The sequence below is a fragment of the Aquarana catesbeiana genome, linkage group LG06 (genome assembly GCF_042186555.1).
Source record: "Aquarana catesbeiana isolate 2022-GZ linkage group LG06, ASM4218655v1, whole genome shotgun sequence".
NCBI classification, from domain to species: domain Eukaryota; kingdom Metazoa; phylum Chordata; class Amphibia; order Anura; family Ranidae; genus Aquarana; species Aquarana catesbeiana.
In genome coordinates, this window is record NC_133329.1 from 262,195,185 (window position 1) to 262,215,092 (window position 19,908).

Sequence of the window (19,908 nt, forward strand, 5' to 3'; positions counted from 1 at the left end):
ATGATAATAGAATCCAGCAAAGACCCAGTGGCACCCAGAGAATGGATGGTTGAATGCACCCTGTCTAAGGTTCACAAGGGGAAGATCCTGGTACAAGTCATTTACCTGGGGACCACCCTGATAATATTCCCCAACCATGCCACTTTAGCAGACCTGTACATAATACCCTGTCACTGCATCTTGGAAGCGCAGCCTGAGGTAGAGGCCATATGTACCCATGGCCTCGTTGGAGTCATAATACAAGCTGCTGCTGGAACAGCTGGACATTCCTTTCCAGGGCTATTCCCTGCCACAGCAAAGGATGCTACACCAACTGTTAGAGAAGCACCTTTTGGTCTTTGCTGCCAGTCCGGAGGACTACCGGTACACAGAAGCCATTGACCACCCAATTCATACGGGGGACGTTCCACCAACCTGGGAATGGTCCCCCCCCCCCCCCACACTCAGTGCCAGAAGTTCAAGGACTTGCTTCTCAACATGCTGCAAAGCAGGGTAATCCTGGAGAGCCACAGCCCTTGGGCTGGTGAGAAAGACAGATGAAAGCCTACAGTTCTGTGTCGACCATAACAAGTTAAACTCCTGCACCCACAGGGATGCTTACACGTGGCTTCAGGTAGAGGCATCACTGATGGCGTTAGGGCAGGCCAAATATTTTTCTACCCTTAACTTGGCATCATTTTTTCCAATGCTTTTGATAATCATGTCCAACACTTGGACTGGGTGTTGGTGAAAAATACCAAAAATGAGAGAGGTAGCAGACTGGAACCCAAATGGGAACATACCCCTTATCAGGTTGAAAAGCAGCCCTTCCCTCCAATTCTGGTGCACAATGTTGTCTCGGAAGGGTTTAATCCCACTAAGAGACACCTCCACTGTAACCTACTGAGACCTTGTGTGCCAAGTAGCGATTAGTCTCCACCAAGCCAGCTGAAGACAGATATCCATTCAATCCTACAGATATCACACCAGTGCTCAAGGAAATGTACCTGCCCCCTCTCCTGCTAGAGCCTTTGGCTCCTGACACTCAAGAGGCGAAATACCCAAGCACAACACGGACAGTCCAACTACTCCAGAAAGTAGCACAGACTGTCTGGAACTGTCACAAGTTAACCTGTAGTTTCCTATCTGTGTATTCTTACCTCCTTGCTGCAGTGCTTTTTCTACCCTGATCCTTTCACATGTGTGGTTTGGCTGTGCTCACCTATGAGTGTCACCTACTATTCTGTGGGCTTTTATTTCCTTCCCTTTCATCACTTCCTGGCCCACCTCCTAGCTTGCATGCCTATATAAGGCATGCTCAGTGTAGCCCACATTGCCTGAGCAACTTCACAGTGCTCTGAGCTCCTGTTTGCTTGCTACTTGTGTATCCTGTGCCTGACTACCTGTGTACCCATTCATTCTCCGTCTGTGCTTGTTTGCTGCCCATCCCAACCTTGGCTTGTCTTCTGGATTTCCTGTTGTCTCCAGCTGTTTGTACTTTGCACATGCAAGTGGTCTCAGCTGGGCATACCTGGGGGCCTGCGACCTGGTTCCAGCTTGCTGCAAGGCCATACCCATTATCAGGGGCCCTGGTGAAGAAGAAGGCTGGGGCTTAGAGTTGGTAACCCAGAGTAACCCAGAGTTGGCGATCAACAAGGACTGACTACCACAGACGCTTATCACATAGGGATACTTGGACCAGCCAGGCTGTATTCCGTACCTCAAGATAGACTCTGTCAGCATGAGTGAAACCTGCTCTGCTACATGCTGCTGTCATCCGTGAGTGTTTCCCAGTTGGGGCTCCTTCCACTGGGTTTGTTATAAACTGTTGTTCTTTGACTTCAATACAAGTTTTTCAACTGCATCTTGACTGAGTGTGTGCTACTGCTGCTGTACCACACTGCACCCACCCACATGTATATCCAGCCAGCTTATATGACTTATATGATCATTAGTTCTAATCCTTATTACAATCCTCTAAGAGGCCCTGTTGTAGAGTTTCTGTGACTTCCTGTCTAGTAAAACCACTATAAACAGGACAAGAAGTGAGGGTGAATCTCTCTGACTACCAGATAGTAGTAAAACCAGACAGTAGTTTAGATTCTTCTACACACAATTCAATTAAACCTAAACTGTGAGATTAGCAAATTCAAGGGTGATGTGAATTCTTACTTACCGGTAAATCTTGGTGTGCTTTGTGTATTTCTTTCATACAGTATCTATACACACATTTGTGGTTTTATTCGAGTGTTAGGAGTACCAACATTGAGACATACTGTATCTAGAAATTGAAAGTGGAACAAATAAAGTGCAATTCACAAATAAAGCACAATTCAAACATGAATAGCATTAATGTAAATTAAGTCAATATAGGCTTAATTCATAAAGCTAAAACACCAGGACAATAATCCTTATTTTCAAAAAAGTGACTCTCGTTTTCTACTGGGGCTCGAAGCCTGTTGAAGAAACTGGCCAAGTGAAGATACCACTGGATCCTGGGACAGATGAGTGTCTAATTATTAAAAGTCAGCAGCTATAGTTTTTGTAGCTGCTGACTTTAATTTTTTTAATAGAGGACTGAAGAACCACTTTAAAGCGGGGTTCCACCCAAATTTTGAACAATATCTGTATGTATTCTCTTCCTTGCCTAGATGCTGACATGCCAAAAAAAATTTAAATCGCCGTAATTACCTTATATTTTTCTATTCTTCTTTCACTTCCTGGTTCTCCTCCCATGGGAGTAGGCGTGTTTCTAGCCTCTCCCAAACTCCTGGGAGCTAGTCTCAGGCTTCCCAGGATGCCACTGAGCATGTGCGGGAATGAGCGGTGAATGCTGGGAGCACAGCATTCACCACATCCAGGAAATAAATACTTGTGGGCTTCAAATGCCCACAATGAAGATGGAAACCGCCTGCAGCGAATAATATAAGTTATTCTTTCCGACGAAATCTGACACAGGCAGACATATTACACACAATATGTGAGTATGTAATGCTGAGAAGAAAAGTTTGTGAATGAACTCAAAAAAAAAAAAAACGATAGATAGGTGGACCCCCGCTTTAAGTCTAGGGATAGAGGTAATACTTACCTTATTCCTCGCTCTGGTAAGCTTCCTCCATGCTGTGTGACCAGTCCGTGGAAGCCTTTTCTCTAAGGTGCTCTGGCTGGGGACTGCATTGTGACATGATCACATACAATGCAGGATCAATAGTTCTGCATTGTATATAAGGACATTGAGAGCCCATCCACAACCTGGAGCATTGGGTAATAAGAGGTAAATGCTGGAAGCCTGCCAGAGCGAGGAATAAGGTGAGAATTAAACTTTATTCATCTACTCCCAGACATAACAAACAATAAACCCTTGCAGTGCAGGGGCTGCCCACTGCAAAAGTATTTTTGTTTTAAACCCAGAGTTCAGCTTTAAGGCACACAAATTATCTTTCTATCTGCAAGTATGTGTATTTTTACATTGTAAATGACCTTAGGTATTTTATTTTTTACAGGCAGACAAGCAAAATGCCTCGATTCCACACAGGAGAAGAAACCAATCCAAGGTATGCATACATTTTAAAAAATCAATACTATTGTAATCAGATTTATTGTTAAGTCCTGTATTTATTTTACTTTCTCTTAGAGAATCCAACTAATCAGCCAGAGGAGCTGAAAGATGATTCTGGAAGAGGCAAAGTAAGACAATTCTGCATAAATGATGTGATATACTGTATTCTTTTGCAAAATCTTACATAATGATTAATATTTATATTAATATATTGTTTAAAGTGATTCTGTCATTTTAACCATGGCTGACAGATATAAAACTAAACAGATGCCAGCACACTAATATTAGCAATGCAAGTTGTAACTTAAGTAACAGTATGTAGCATAACCACTGACATTTCAGGGCCACACAGTACCCCTTAGACCAGGGGTCTCCAAACTGCAACCCGCGGGCCAGATATGGCCATTTGCTTGCCCTAATCTGGCCCTTGAGGCATTATTCCTCCCACTGACAGCAATAATGGGATACTACTTCTTCCACTGATACCAGGGATGTGGAAATAATTTTCTCACTGACAACAATTACGTGGCACTATTTCTCTCACTGACACCAATGATGTAATTTTGGTTATTCCCACTGATCACCAAGCCTATGGCTTTGCTTACTCCTACTGATGCCAGGGCATTTTCTACTCCCACTGGCCACAGTCTGGCCCCCTATAGTTTGAATGGCAGTAAACTGGACCTTTGTTTTGAAAGTTTGGAGACCTCTGCCTTAGGCAGACAAGAACCCTGTGGCAGACACAAGCTAATACATGAGCACATTATAAATAGTCAGAATGACCAATGACCAATAAGCACTTGAGCTTTCACTCAAGGGCAAAGTCATTGACAACATCCAATTTGAATTGAATCTGAAAGGTCTATACAGATATGATTAAAGCGGACCTTCAGTCATTTTTTCATCATTCCATCTATTAAATGTTCTCCCCTCGTTGTTTTAACTTTGGATAATAAAACATTTTTTTCTGCCAGTAAATACCTTATACAGCCCACTTCCTCTTTCTTGTCTGGTCATTAGCCTAGGCTTATGACATCATGCACAGCTCTGTCTCTCACTCTGGGGAGAGTTTGCCAGGAAGGGAGGGGGGATGAGTGATAAGAGGATCAATGAGAGCTGCAGAGCTGGAGGTGTGCCTCTGTGTGTCTGTGTAAATCCAGGAAGTAAACAGGCAGCAGCTTCAGCTGCCCACAGTTAAAATAGATGCAACCAGACTTAGTGGATGAATATTTCTGCAGCATATTTGGCAAGTACAGAATCACAGTATATATAAAATAATATTCAAAGTGGTTGGAGGGAAGCTTCAGAATGGCAAAGATGTTTTTATTACAAAATATGTGAACAGACTGCAGTTCCGCTTTAAGAAAGAGAAAAATAAAAACAAGCTTGTCTTGATTACAGTAAAGGTCCTGTTTACCCCTGGCTTATGAGAATTGATATCCCTATACATCGGCCACAACACTTTGGTTGCAATAACTCTACCACCAACGTGAGAACCCGGAATCAATCATACTTTCAGGTTACTCATACCAGCCAAACTGAGTCCTTTATCTTAATGATAACTTTTTGTTCCAGTACTTGATTCGATTCAATTTTGATTTGCTTAAACTAGAACTACAGTGATACTTCGGTTCACGAACCCTTCTGTTCGTGAACTTGGTTCGCAAACAGAAAAGTTCACAAAAATTTGCTTCGGTACGCAAACTCTGCTTCTGTTCATGAACATGAGCCGCGGCCATCTTTCCTGCTCTGACACGTTCATATTGAGAAGAGCAATGCAAGATGAGAGTCTAATGCCGCGTACACACGAGCGGACTTTACGGCAGACTTTGTCCGGTGGACTTTTCAACGGACTTTACGACAGACTTTCCGATTGAACAAACTTGCCTACACACGATCAACCAAAGTCCGTCGAATTCGTACGTGATGACGTACGACCGGACTAAAATAAGGAAGTCATAGCCAGTAGCCAATAGCTGCCCTAGCGTCGGTTTTTGTCCGTCGGACTAGCATACAGACGAGCGGACTTTTCAACCAGACTCGAGTCCGTTTCTGCCCCCTGACTACCACTAGGGTGGGCTCACTTGATTGGGAATCATGGAAAAACAGTTCATATGAATTCTACAACTCTATCATGCCCTTTATTATGATCTTTTCCTGGATGCACAGTGCTGTTTTCTGGCCCCTAGATTAGTCTTTTAAATTGGGGTTTGGTATTGTTTCAAACAAGGATTAAAGAGGAACTATAGTTTTTTTTTCATTTTTTAGATGTACACATGAAAGAGGTCAGCTTAATGTAAAAGACTGTATGTAATATATATTTTTTGCCATCTGTCTCATTGTGCAAATTAAGCGAATACCTTGGGGACCCCCAGGCCACTAGAAGTGTCCCTTTTGGAAGATTTCCCCTCTATTACTTTTCTGGGGACAACCCAAAATTTGTGATTTTCTCTAATACTGCGTACACATGAGCGGACTTTCCGGCAGACTTGGTCCAGCGGACCGGACTCCGTCGGACAATTCGATCGTGTGTGGGCTCCAGGGAACTTTTTTTTTACCAAAAGTCCGATGAACCTAGAAATAAAACATGTTTCAAATCTTTCCGACGAACTCGAGTCTGGTCCGCTTGTCTGTATGCTAGTCCGATGGACTAAAACCGACGCTAGGGCAGCTATTGGCTACTGGCTATCAACTTCCTTATTTTAGTCCGGTCGTATGTCATCACGTACGAATCTGTTGGACGGTGTGATCGTGTGTAGGCAAGTCCGTTCATTAGGAAAGTTTGTCGAAGGTCCGCCGAAAGTCTGTCAGACCGTCGGAAAGACCGTTGGACCTAGTCTGCCGGAAAGTCCGGTCGTGTGTACGCGGCATTAATCTCACTTTCAATGATAATGGTGAACAAGACAGACTAAAAAAAAAAAGTTTTGCATTTAGTTGTACTTTAAATAAGACTGCAAACCCAAGCAATTTTTTTCTACACAACATCAATATCAAATAATGATCTAACTTCTGCGCTACTATGAGTTACTTTGCAAGTGTAAAAATAAAATAAATTAAATTAAGTGCTACCTCCTCAGAACTGGATAAATCACAAAACCAAATATAATCCTATACAGTGATAGTGGTGCCACTCATTGGCAACCGTAAATATGCACACTGATGACATACAGTATCAATAACATAATAGTATAATAGTGACTTATTGCGGCAATAAACTAGTATGCAACATAACTAAAAATATAACATAAATTACAGTGAACTTGGCCACTTTCCATTCAAAAAGTGAGCATGCCAAAAACAAACAATGATGGTAACTGAAATGACACACTTCCGTGAATTCAGTGTTTCACAGAGAGTAGCATGTGCCCTCCACCAGTCAAACTATGCGCTCACCTCCCTGGGAGACCCCTCACAGGGTCTAAATACGCCTTACCCTTTTCTGATGATCCTGGGAATGGCAGCTTCTCTGATGATCCTGGGACTCTCATTCAGCTCAGACAGTACAGCTCCGTGTATGTATCATACGGACAGGAGAATACCGAATATAGTGCTTTAACTGTGGAAAAGGTTGAGCTTTATTAAAAATGAAAAACACACTCACATTTGCTAGTGCACTACCTCCAGTGCACTAGGGTAACTCGCTTGGTACATAGGGTGTGTAGGTACCCCTTAGGGTCACTTAGATATCCGCAGATGCTCTGCTGTGTATTCACCAGAAGCTAACAGTTGCTTCCTGGTGATGCACAACGACATCACAGGCTCCGAGCGACGCGTTTCATCACAGGTCACGTAACTTACTCAAGAGGTCACTTGAGAAAGTCACGACCTCTTGAGAAAGTCACATGAACTGTGACAAAAGACTGTTAGCTTCTGGTGAATACACAGCCGAGCACCTGCGGATATCTAAGTGACCCTAAAGGGTACCTGCACCCACTATGTACCATGCGAGTTACCCTAGTGCACTGGAGGTAGTGCACTGGCAAATGTGAGTGTGTTTTTTATTTTTAATAAAGCTCAACCTTTTACACAGTTAAAGCACTATATTAGTTTTTCTCCTGTCCGTATGATACATACATGGAGTTGTATTGTCTGAGCTGAATGAGAGTCTCAGGATCATCAGAGAAGCTACCATCCAGTGAATAAATACCCCTAAGGGGAAGGCACATTTAGGGCCTGTGAGGGGTCTCCCGGGGAGGTGAGCGCATAGTTTGACTGATGGAGGGCACTTGCATTTTTTGTGAAAAACACTGAATACACGGAAGTGTGTAATTTTAGTTACCATCAAGGACTGTTTTTGCCATACTCACTTTTTGAATGAACTGGTTACATTATAAGCACATTTGTTGTTTCACATGTGCCCCTGAAAAGTGTCCACGTTCACTATAATTTATGTTGATTTTTAGTTATGTTGCATACTAGTTTATTGCCACAATAATCACTATTATGTAACCCCCTGGTCCTAAACAGGGCTGCTAATAAATCTAGTTGTGCTAGGTGATAATAAGCCTGGCTAATTGGTAGGTTGATCCACTGATTTTTGTCCTAAGTCTGAGTTTTAGTGTAGTCTTTCTCTTCTGTCAATAGGTGGCACTGTTGCCTTTGGCATTGGAATGATGGATTACCATAAATTTAGGTGCTGGGTAAATAGGTTGTCTCAGCCAATCAGCAGGAGTTTCTTTAACTGCTGTGTTTGCTGGAATAGGTTATTTATTTGGGAGGAGTCAGGTGATCGGGGTTCTTCCCGCCTGAGGCTTGGGTGGGTGTGTGTCGAGAAGCATCTGGTTGCTAGGCCTGAAGCCTGAGGCCTATCCAGGAGGCATGTTGGCTGATAGGTGCATTAAAGGCCTATCCAGCAGTTCAGGGTTTCGCAAACGAGGAGCAGCCAAAATTAAGCCCAAAGCTTGGGGCAGAACCGCGTGTGCTAGAGCCCCCCCCCCCCCTGAGGAGAGCCTGTTCATTGTCGGAGGTAAAGGAGAAGCTGTTGCCACAAAGAGATGACCACTCCTGTTGCCGGAGGCAAGTTTGGAAGGGATGAAGTTCTGCAGGAGTACCAGAGCAGACGCTCCACTAGCTGGGGACAGTGAAGTAAGTTTGAAAGCTTCAGTTGAGACTCATCCGGGAATGCAGCAGGTAGCTGTGAGTAAAGCTTGAAGTAGTATGGTGGGTAGCTGTAAGTAAAGCTTGAAGATAAAGTACAGCGGTTAGCTGTGGGTGAAGCTCGGGGAACCCAGTGGGTGGCTGAGAGTCCAAGAAGTGTAGAGAGACGGCGAGCTGAGCTTAAGGATCTACAGTGGGATACTGTGAGTTAAGCTGGAAGATCTGCATTGGGTTACTGTGAGTTAAACTAGAAGATCCACCATAGGATACTGTGTGAGTAGTTGTTGCCATAGGAGACAGCAGTTGCTACAAGATACAGATTGCTGCATTCAGCTTAAAGGCCCTCTTTCTGTATTGCTGTCTGCCTAGTTCTATTTTTGTCTGCAGAGTTTGCCTTAATTGCTATTGCATTTGCCTAAGGGTGTCCTGTGCCCTAAACCCTCTCTTCCACCGTTCTTGTTAAGAGAAATAAAACTCTCTTTGTTCATTTTACAAACAGTGACCTGCACCCTGAGGAGGAATGTCAGTTCTCTCTGGCTCTGGGGATCACCATCAGACCCTTGGAAGTCGAAGAGACCGCTAAAATTATATTATTGATACTGTATGGATTGAGCTTATAGGAGGTCTTCACCACAACTGTTGCAATATACAGTATAAGTCATTAGTGTGCATATTTACGGTTGCCAATGGATTGCACTGTATAGGATTATATTTGGTTTTGTGATTTATCCAGTTCTGGGGAGGTAGCACTTCACTCTTATACTTACATCTTCACCAGTATGCCATCTAGGTTCAAACATAGAAGTTAGATCATGCCAGTTTACCAGTAAAGGCAAACTGATAGCTACATCAATTCCTAGCACTCACTTAGAGCCTTTCCAAGATCCATAAAGCCTACAATCCGTTGTTGTTTGAGCCAGTCAAGTCTGGATCTGGGGGATTCACCAAGTTTTTGGCACAGTTGGTTGATTTCCTACCTACAGCCCTAGGTCACATTATTGGCATCCTATGTCAAAAGACATTGGAGACTTCTATACAAAACTGAAGGCAACATACTTTTAGTCTGCTGTTATTTTGCCAGTACAGATATTTCATCACTATATGCAAGCAATAGAAGCAAGCATAGTTTCCGCAGAATCATTCTTGACCTCTAAATGTCTCTGGTACCTTGTGAATTCCTCAACCAGAAATTGTGCCTCATCCTACATAACAACTCTTTCTGAAGTCTGAAGACACAGTCTTTCATCAAATAAACAATACAGCTTTGGGGAGTCCAGTGGCACCCTCCTTTGTGAATGGATTTGTGTGACACCTTGAACAATGTTTCATTCACCCGCCCATATATATATATATATACACACACACACATACATATATATATATATATATATATATATATATATATATATATATGTGTGTGAAACAATGACATTTGACACATTCATGAGGTTTCTGAATTCAATACATTCCCTTTTGTTCAGTCCTTGCTTGTCATAAACTGACATCACTTTTTAGATTTTGTTGATATGATGGAGGATGAGAAATTCAATCTGTCCACCAATATTTTTTCTGAGCCTTCTTACTGAAGCACTCTTTCACATGACAGTAGTGCACAAATTTAGTGGGAGGTCTCCCCACAGTTCAGGTCAGGAATTATCCAACACCATTACTTAACAGGATGAAGGGAAGATTCTGGACAGCCGCACTCAAAATCAACTGACTTTATTAAAAAAAAGGGGATAATAATCCAAAAAGTACAAGCCACAGCAGACAACGGATCACAGGAGCTGACGCGTTTCACACTTCTTAAAAGTGCTTATTCATAGCTAAAGAACCACAAACATTAACTGCAATATATACTGTACAATATAATAATATAATATATAATCAAACAATAAAAAATACTTAATGTTAAATATTAAACCAAAGTGCATGTGTGTGTTTGAATAAAAATACTAGATTTTTGGAGATCCCCTCCATATGGATATGGTACTGTTGAACCTTTCCCACTCCCTCTCACTCACTTACTGTACCTGCAGCAGCATGGTATACAGTTTCTCACAAAAGTGAGTATACCCCTCACTTTTCTGTAAATATTTTATTATATCTTTTCATGTGACAACACTGAAGAAATTACAGTTTGCTACAATGTAAAGTAGTGAGTGTACAGCTTGTATAACAGTGTAAATTTGCTAACCCCTCAAAATAACTCAACACACAGTCATTAATGTCTAAACTGCTGGCAACAAAAGTGAGTACACCCCTAAGTGAAAATGTCCAAACTGGGCCTAATTAGCCATTTTCCCTCCCCGGTGTCATGTAATTCATTAGTGTTACAAGGTCTCAGGTGTGAATGGGGAGCAGATGTGTTAAATTTGGTGTTATAGCTCTCACTCTCTCATACTAGTCACTGGAAGTTCAATATGGCACCTCATGGCAAAGAACTCTCTGAGGATCTGAAAAAAAGAATTGTTGCTTTACAAAAAGACGGCCTAAACTATAAGAAGATTGCGAAGACCTTGAAACTGAGCTGCAGCACGGTGGTCAAGACCATACAGCGGTTTAACAGGACAGGTTCTACTCAGAACAGGCCTCTCCATGGTTGACCAAAGAAGTTGAGTGCACGTGCTTAGCGTCATTTCCAGAGGTTGGCTTTGGGAAATAGATGTATGAGTGCTGCCAGCATTGCTGCATAGGTTGAAGGGGTGGGTTGTCAGCCTGTCAGTGCTCAGACCATTCACCGCACACTGCGTCAAATTGATCTGCATGGTTGTCATCCCAGAAGGAAGCCTCTTCGTAAAGATGATGTACAAGAAAGTCCGCAAATAGTTTGCTGAAGACAAGCAGACTGAGGACATGGATTACTGGAACCATATCCTGTTGTCCGATGAGACCAAGATAAACGTATTTGGTTCAGATGGTGTCAAACGTGTGTGGTGGCAACCAGGTGAGGAGTACAAAGACAAGTGTGTCTTTCCTACAGTCAAGCATGGTGGTGGGAGTGTCATGGTCTGGTGGCCGCATGAGTCCTGCCGGCACTGGGGAGCTACAGTTCATTGAGGGAACCATGAATGCCAACATGTACTTTGACATATTGAAGTAGAGCATAATCCCCTCCCTTCGAAGACTGGGCCACAGGGCAGTATTCCAACCCAATACCGACCCCAAGCACACCTCCAAGACGACCACTGCCTTGCTAAAGAAGCTGAGGGTAAAGGTGATGGACCGGCCAAGCATGTCTCCAGACCTAAACCCCATTGAGCTTCGGTGGGACATCCTCAGACAGAAAATGGAGGAGCACAAGGTCTCTAACATCCACCAGCTCTGTAAAGTCATCATGAAGGAGTGGAAGAGGACTCCAGTGGCAACCTGTGAAGCTCTGGTAAACTCCATGCCCAAGAGGGTTAAGGCAGTGCTGGAAAATAATGGTGGCCACACAAAATATTGACACTTTGGCCCAATTTGGACATTTCCACTTAGGGGTGTACTCACGTTTGTTGCCAGCGGTTTAGACATTAATGGGTATGTGTTGAGTAATGCAACATACATGGTCGGACTTTTTGACCGGACTTTTGACAGACTTCCGCCGGACTTTTTTTATGGACGGACTTGCCTACACACGACCGGACTACGGACGGCCTTGCCTACACACGACCGGACTTTCCGGCGGACCTATTTCCCAATGGAGTTACGGCGGACTTTACAAATGAACGGACTTGCCCACACACGAACAAGTCCGTTCATTTTGAACGTGACTTGGGTACGACGGGACTAGAAAAGGAAGTCAATCTTTCCGCTTTTATAGGCGAGATTGACACCTTGTGAGCCCCGTCGCGGGGCATATCAGGCCCTTAGGTCTGGTATGGATTTTAGGGGAACCCCCTACACCGAAAAAACGACGTGGGGTCCCCCCAAAATCCATACCAGACCCCTATCTGAGCATGCAGCCCGGCCGGTCAGGAAAGGGGGTGGGGATGAGCGAGCTGCCCCCCCCTCCTGAACCGCACCAGGCCGCATGCCCTCAACATGGGGGGGTGGGTGCTTTGGGGGAGGGGGGGGCCCTGCGGGCCCCCCACCCCAAAGCACCTTGTCCCCATGTTGATGAGGACAAGGGCCTCTTCCCGACAACCCTAGCCGTTGGTTGTCGGGGTCTGCAGGCGGGGGGCTTGTCGGAATCCGGGAGCCCCCTTTAATAAGGGGGCCCCCAGATCCCGGCCCCCACCCTATGTGAATGGGTAGGGGTACATCGTACCCCTACCCATTCACCTAGGGAAAAGTGTCAATAAAAAAACACACTAGACAGGTTTTTAAAGTAATTTATTAGACAGCTCCGGGGGTCTTCTTCCAACTTCGGGGGTCTTCTTCCGACTTCAGGGGTCTCTCCGGCCTCTTCTCCTGATGTCCGGTTCTTCTCCGCTCTCTCCGGCGTCTTCTCCCGATGTCCGGTTCTTCTCCGCTCTCTCCAGCCTCTTCTCCCAATGTTCGGTTCTTCTCCCGGTGTTCGGCCTCTTCTCTCGCTCTCCGGTACTTCTGCCGGGCTCCTCCGCTATCTTCTGCTCTTTTGCCGCTCTTTTGCTAGTGGTGACCCGGTCTTCTTCGTCGTCTTCTCTTCTTTCAATGCTGAAACGACGCTCTCTCCCACTGTAATGCTGTGTGGAGCGCTCTGCAATGACTTATATAGGCGGTGACCCCGCCCCCTTATGACGTCACAGTCCCGGGGCATGCTGGGACTGTGAGGTCATAAGGGGGTGTGGTCACCGGGTGATGTTGACCACGCCCCTTATGACATCACAGTCCCAGCATGCCCAGGGACTGTGACGTTATAAGGGGACAGGGTCACCGCCTATATAAGTCATCACGCACCGCTCACACAGCATTACAGCAGGAGAGAGCATCATGTCAACATCGGAAGAAGAGAAAAGGAGAGAAGACGATGAAGAAGACCGGGCTACCACTAGCAAAAGAGCGCAAAGGAGCAGAAGATAGCAGAGGAGCTCGGCAGAAGAACCGGAAAGCAGGAGAAGAGGCCGAACACCGGGAGAAGGACTGAACATCGGGAGAAGAGGCCAGAGAGAGCGGAGAAGAACCGGACATCGGGAGAAGACGCCGGAGAGAGCAGAGAAGAACCGGACATCGGGAGAAGAGGCCAGAGAGACCCCCGAAGTTGGAAGAAGACCCCCGGAGCTGTCTAGTAAATTACTTTGAAAACCTGTCTAGTGTGTTTTTTTTATTGACACTTTTTCCCTAGGTGAATGGGTAGGGGTACGATGTACTCCTTACTCATTCACATAGGGTGGGGGGCCGGGATCTGGGGGCCCCCTTATTAAAGGGGGCTCCCGGACTCCGATAAGCCCCCCCCGCCCGCAGACCCCGACAACCAACAGCCAGGGTTGTCGGGAAAAGGCCCTTGTCCTCATCAGCATGGGGACAAGGTGCTTTGGGGGGGCCCACAGAGTCCCCCCTCCCCCAAAGCACCCACCCCCCATGTTGAGGGCATGTGGCCCGGTACAGTTCAGGAGGGGGGGGCAGCTCGCTCGCCCCACCCCCTTTCCTGACCGGCCAGGCTGCGTGCTCAGATATGGGGGTCTGGTATGGATTTTGGGGGGGACCCCATGCCATTTTTTCGGCGTAGGGGGTTCCCCTTAAAATCCATACCAGACCTAAGGGACATCGTCGCCTCCCCCTCGCCGCAATAGGAAAATTTGTTTTTCCTATTGCAGCGAGTGCGAGATGCAGTACCCTGCCCTTACGTCGTATCTGGTATACCGGCATACAGACAAATGGGCTTTCCGTTAGGAACTGAGTCCGGCAGAGTTACGACAGAAAGATTTGAAGCAGGCTTCAAATCTAAAGTCCATCGGATTTCCTAGCGAAACGATCCGTTGGAAGTCCGAAGCAGACCACACGCGGTCAGATTGTCCGCCGGGTTCGGTCCGTCGGACCAGTGCGGTCGGAAAGTCCGCCCGTGTGTACACAGCTTTACAGTACATTGATGGGACAGCAAGTTTACACTGTTCTACAAGCTGTACACTCACTACTTTGTAGCAAAGTGTCATTTCTTCAGTGTTGTCACATGAAAATATATAATAAAATATTTACAAAAATGTGAGGGATGTACTCACTTTTGTGAGATACTGTATATGCCAACACTGTACCTGTTAGTATCTTTGTTTACTTTCTTATAAAGCTTGTTAGCAATTCAAGAAATGTACCATTAACGCATCTGTGAAATAAACATAGTTTTCTATAAATCACATTCTTTATGGAATGTTATGGAAGAGCCCTGGGGCCATCATAAAAAAAATACAGAATTATGAGTTTGCAAAAAAAAATTTTTTTTTTTACAGAATTCTGAGGTTGAAAGTCAGAATTCTGAGTTTGAAACTCAGAATTCTGAGATTCAAAGTCAGAATTCTGAGATTCAAAGTCAGAATCCTGAGTTTAAAAAAAAAAAAAATCTACAGAATTCTGAGATTAAAAGTCAAAATTCTGAGTTTCAAAGTCAGAATTCTGAGATTAAAAGTCAGAATTCTGAGATTCAAAGTCAGAATTCTGAGTTTCAAAGTCAGAATTCTGAGTTTCAAAGTCAGAATTCTGAGATTAAAAGTCAGAATTCTGAGATTAAAAGTCAGAATTCTGAGATTAAAAGTCAGAATTCTGAGTTTCAAAGTCAGAATTCTGAGTTTCAAAGTCAGAATTCTGAGTTTATAAATATAGTAGTCTTTATTAGGAAGATTTTAGGACCAATGAGCAATAAGGTAGTAACACCCACAGATCATCATTCTGCAGACATACATGTCTTCTGCTCTGTATATGAATATGTAAATCTATCTTGGTTACAGCACACAGTATAGGGAAGCAGGCAGTGCTGGATTCTCTGGTTCCTCTGCTGTCTTATCCTTCTCTGTCATCTGCTCCAACATAAAGAGCCATGCTGAAAACTTGTGTATTGTGTGTGAGTGGGGGGGGACACAGCTTCCATAGATAACAGAACACAATGACCAGCACAGCTCTGCACCCCAACTTGTAGGACACATTGCACTATTGCCCCTACATGAGGGAATTGTGAATGGCTAGAAGGCAGCAGAAAAATGGGTGTCTATGTTCATAACGGATTAATCATAGCAATTAATTGTATGGGCTGATAAGGTGTTTCACACATAATTTATCTCATATTCAACATAAAAAGAACTGATAAAGTGTCCTTAAGTGATAGCCTAGTGGCTAGAGCAACAGGTTTATAGTGTTGAAAGTTGTGGGTTCTAATCCAGTTCATAGCATAACCTTTAGTTATATATTTTCAATATATTGATTTTATATTAAACATATTTTAAAATATATTATATATATGTATTTTATTGATATATCCAAATTGATTTCAAGGCATATTAACAAAGACATATTGATAAAATTGTTGTATAAACTGACTACTATAAATTAGAGAGTAGGGATTTTTTTATAAATCTGTGTATATATTGGGATGATTTTGGTGACATGGGGCCAGTTCTCAATTTCAGGAGATTGTCCCTGGAAGCTGCATGATAACCATCATATCTCATAACTCAGCCCTGGGCTCTGCACTATAATCTGTGTGTACTACAATGTACACGCCCATATCTCCCCTTCACTGATTGGCTGCACTTTATCCCCACTGACACCGATGCAGCGCCATTTTCCTCTTAGCTACACCATTGACACAGAATTTTTTTCCATCCAGTGACACCACCGATGCAGGGTCATTTTTCCCATGTAATGACACCACCGATGCAGGGTCATTTTTCCCATCCAGTGACACCACCGATGCAGGGTCATTTTTCCTATCCAATGACACCACCGATGCAGGGTCATTTTTCCCATGTAATGATATCACCGATGCAGGGTCATTTTTCCCATGTAATGATATCACCGATGCAGGGTCATTTTTCCCATGTAATGTTATCACCGATGCAGGGTCATTTTTCCCATCTAATGACACCACCGATGCAGGGTCATTTTGTTTCCATCCAATGACACCACCGATGCAGGGTCATTTTTCCCATCCAATGACACCACCGATGCAGGGTCATTTTTCCCATCTAATGACATCACCGATGCAGGGTCATTTTTCCCATCCAGTGACACCACCGATGCAGGGTCATTTTTCCCATGTAATGATATCACCGATGCAGGGTCATTTTTCCCATGTAATGATATCACCGATGCAGGGTCATTTTTCCCATGTAATGTTATCACCGATGCAGGGTCATTTTTCCCATCTAATGACACCACCGATGCAGGGTCATTTTGTTTCCATCCAATGACACCACCGATGCAGGGTCATTTTTCCCATCTAATGACATCACCGATGCAGGGTCATTTTTCCCATGTAATGATATCACCGATGCAGGGTCATTTTTCCCATCTAAAGACACCACCGATGCAGGGTCATTTTTCCCATGTAATGACATCACCGATGCAGGGTCATTTTTCCCATCTAAAGACACCACCGATGCAGGGTCATTTTTCCCATGTAATGATATCACCGATGCAGGGTCATTTTTCCCATCTAATGATATCACCGATGCAGGGTCATTTTTCCCATGTAATGACATCACCGATGCAGGGTCATTTTTCCCATCTAAAGACACCACCGATGCAGGGTCATTTTGTTTCCATCCAATGACACCACCGATGCAGGGTCATTTTTCCCATCCAATGACACCACCGATGCAGGGTCATTTTTCCCATCTAATGATATCACCGATGCAGGGTCATTTTTCCCATGTAATGACATCACCGATGCAGGGTCATTTTTCCCATCTAATGACACCACCGATGCAGGGTCATTTTGTTTCCATCCAATGACACCACCGATGCAGGGTCATTTTTCCCATCCAATGACACCACCGATGCAGGGTCATTTTTCCCATCTAATGACATCACCGATGCAGGGTCATTTTTCCCATCCAGTGACACCACCGATGCAGGGTCATTTTTCCCATGTAATGATATCACCGATGCAGGGTCATTTTTCCCATCTAAAGACACCACCGATGCAGGGTCATTTTTCCCATCTAATGATATCACCGATGCAGGGTCATTTTTCCCATGTAATGACATCACCGATGCAGGGTCATTTTTCCCATCTAAAGACACCACCGATGCAGGGTCATTTTTCCTATCCAATGACACCACCGATGCAGGGTCATTTTTCCCATGTAATGATATCACCGATGCAGGGTCATTTTTCCCATGTAATGATATCACCGATGCAGGGTCATTTTTCCCATCTAATGACACCACCGATGCAGGGTCATTTTTCCCATCTAATGACATCACCGATGCAGGGTCATTTTTCCCATCCAGTGACACCACCGATGCAGGGTCATTTTTCCCATCCAATGACATCACCGATGCAGGGTAATTTTTCCTATCCAATGACACCACCGATGCAGGGTCATTTTTCCCATGTAATGATATCACCGATGCAGGGTCATTTTTCCCATCTAATGACATCACCGATGCAGGGTCATTTTTCCCATCTAAAGACACCACCGATGCAGGGTCATTTTTCCCATCCAATGACATCACCGATGCAGGGTCATTTTTCCTATCCAATGACACCACCGATGCAGGGTCATTTTTCCCATGTAATGATATCACCGATGCAGGGTCATTTTTCCCATGTAATGACATCACCGATGCAGGGTCATTTTTCCCATCCAATGACATCACCGATGCAGGGTCATTTTTCCTATCCAATGACACCACCGATGCAGGGTCATTTTTCCCATGTAATGATATCACCGATGCAGGGTCATTTTTCCCATGTAATGATATCACCGATGCAGGGTCATTTTTCCCATCCAATGACATCACCGATGCAGGGTCATTTTTCCCATCTAATGACATCACCGATGCAGGGTCATTTTTCCCATCTAAAGACACCACCGATGCAGGGTCATTTTTCCCATGTAATGACATCACCGATGCAGGGTCATTTTTTCCACCCAATGACATTTCGGCCACTAGCGGGGTGCTTTTACCCCCCCCACTAGCGGCCGAGAAAGGGTTAAAACCGCCCGCAATGCACCGCAATAGCGGCGTTTTGCCGGCGGTATCCCAGCGCTGCCCCGTTGATTTCAATGGGGAGCAGTGGTGGGGGAGCGGTAAACACATCGCTCCAAAGAAGCTGCTGACAGGACTTTTTTCCTGTCCTGCCAGCGCAGCGCTCCGGTGTGAAAGTCCTCGGGTAGAGTAATGTGAAGTCTTCACATTAGCCGAAATGCGCCGCTAATCCGACGGTAAAACGCCGATAAAAATAGCTGCGTTTTACCGCGGACGCTATGAGCAGCTCGGTGTGAAAGGGGTTTTAGAGTTTAAAACTGGAGCACACATAAGGGGCTAACAGTAGTGAAGAAGAAAAATGGCCCTGCATCGGTGGTGTCATTGGATGGAAAAAAATGGCCCTGCATCGGTGGTGTCAATAGATAGAAACAAAATGACCCTGCATCAGTGGTGTCACTGGATGGAAAAAATGACCCTGCATCGGTAGTGTCATTGCATGGAAAGAAATTACCCTGCATCGGTGGTGTCACTGGATGGAAAAATGCCCCTGCATCGGTGGTTGAGTTATGAGATATGATGGTTATAATGCAGCTTCCAGGGACAATCTCCTGAAATTGAGAACTGGCCCCATGTCACCAAAATCATCCCAATATATACACAGATTTGTAAAAAAAATCCCTACTCTCTAATTTATAGTAGTCAGTTTATACAACAATTTTATCAATATGTCTTTGTTAATATGCCTTGAAATCAATTTTGGATATATTGATAAAATACAATTTAAGCCCTCACTATCTCGTATTTTAAAATATATATGTATAAAAAAATGCCCTAACCTGGACTAGAACCCACTACTTCACCAATATAAACCTGCTGCTCTAAGCACTACACTATCTCTCAGTAGTGGTTTGTATGTGCTTTTATGTTTAATATGAGGTTAATTGTATGTGAAACATCTCTATTAGTCCACACAAGTAATTGCTATGATCAATCCGTTATAAACATAGATACACATTGTCCTGCTGCTTTCTAGCCATTCACAATTCCCTCATGTAGGGGCAAAAGTGCAATGTTTCCTACAAGTTGGGGTGCAGAGCTGTGCTGTGCTGGCCATTCTGTTCTGCTATCTATGGAAGCTGTGTCCCCCCCCCCACTCACACACAATACACACGTTTTCAGCATGGCTCTTTATGTTGGAGCAGATGACAGAGAAGGATAAGACAGCA

The 19,908-nt window shown here is 44.3% G+C and overlaps 1 protein-coding gene across 2 annotated transcripts in view; it reads left to right on the plus strand.

Annotated features, from left to right (window-relative positions):
• LOC141146741 (caspase-8-like) overlaps window positions 1–19,908 on the plus strand; it is a 109,675-nt gene that overhangs the window by 53,033 nt on the left and 36,734 nt on the right. For both annotated transcript variants that reach the window (XM_073633258.1, XM_073633257.1), the window contains exons 5-6: window positions 3,483–3,533; window positions 3,614–3,666. In XM_073633258.1, the coding sequence (XP_073489359.1) occupies window positions 3,483–3,533; window positions 3,614–3,666 (104 nt within the window). The remainder of the gene's footprint in view (window positions 1–3,482; window positions 3,534–3,613; window positions 3,667–19,908) is intronic.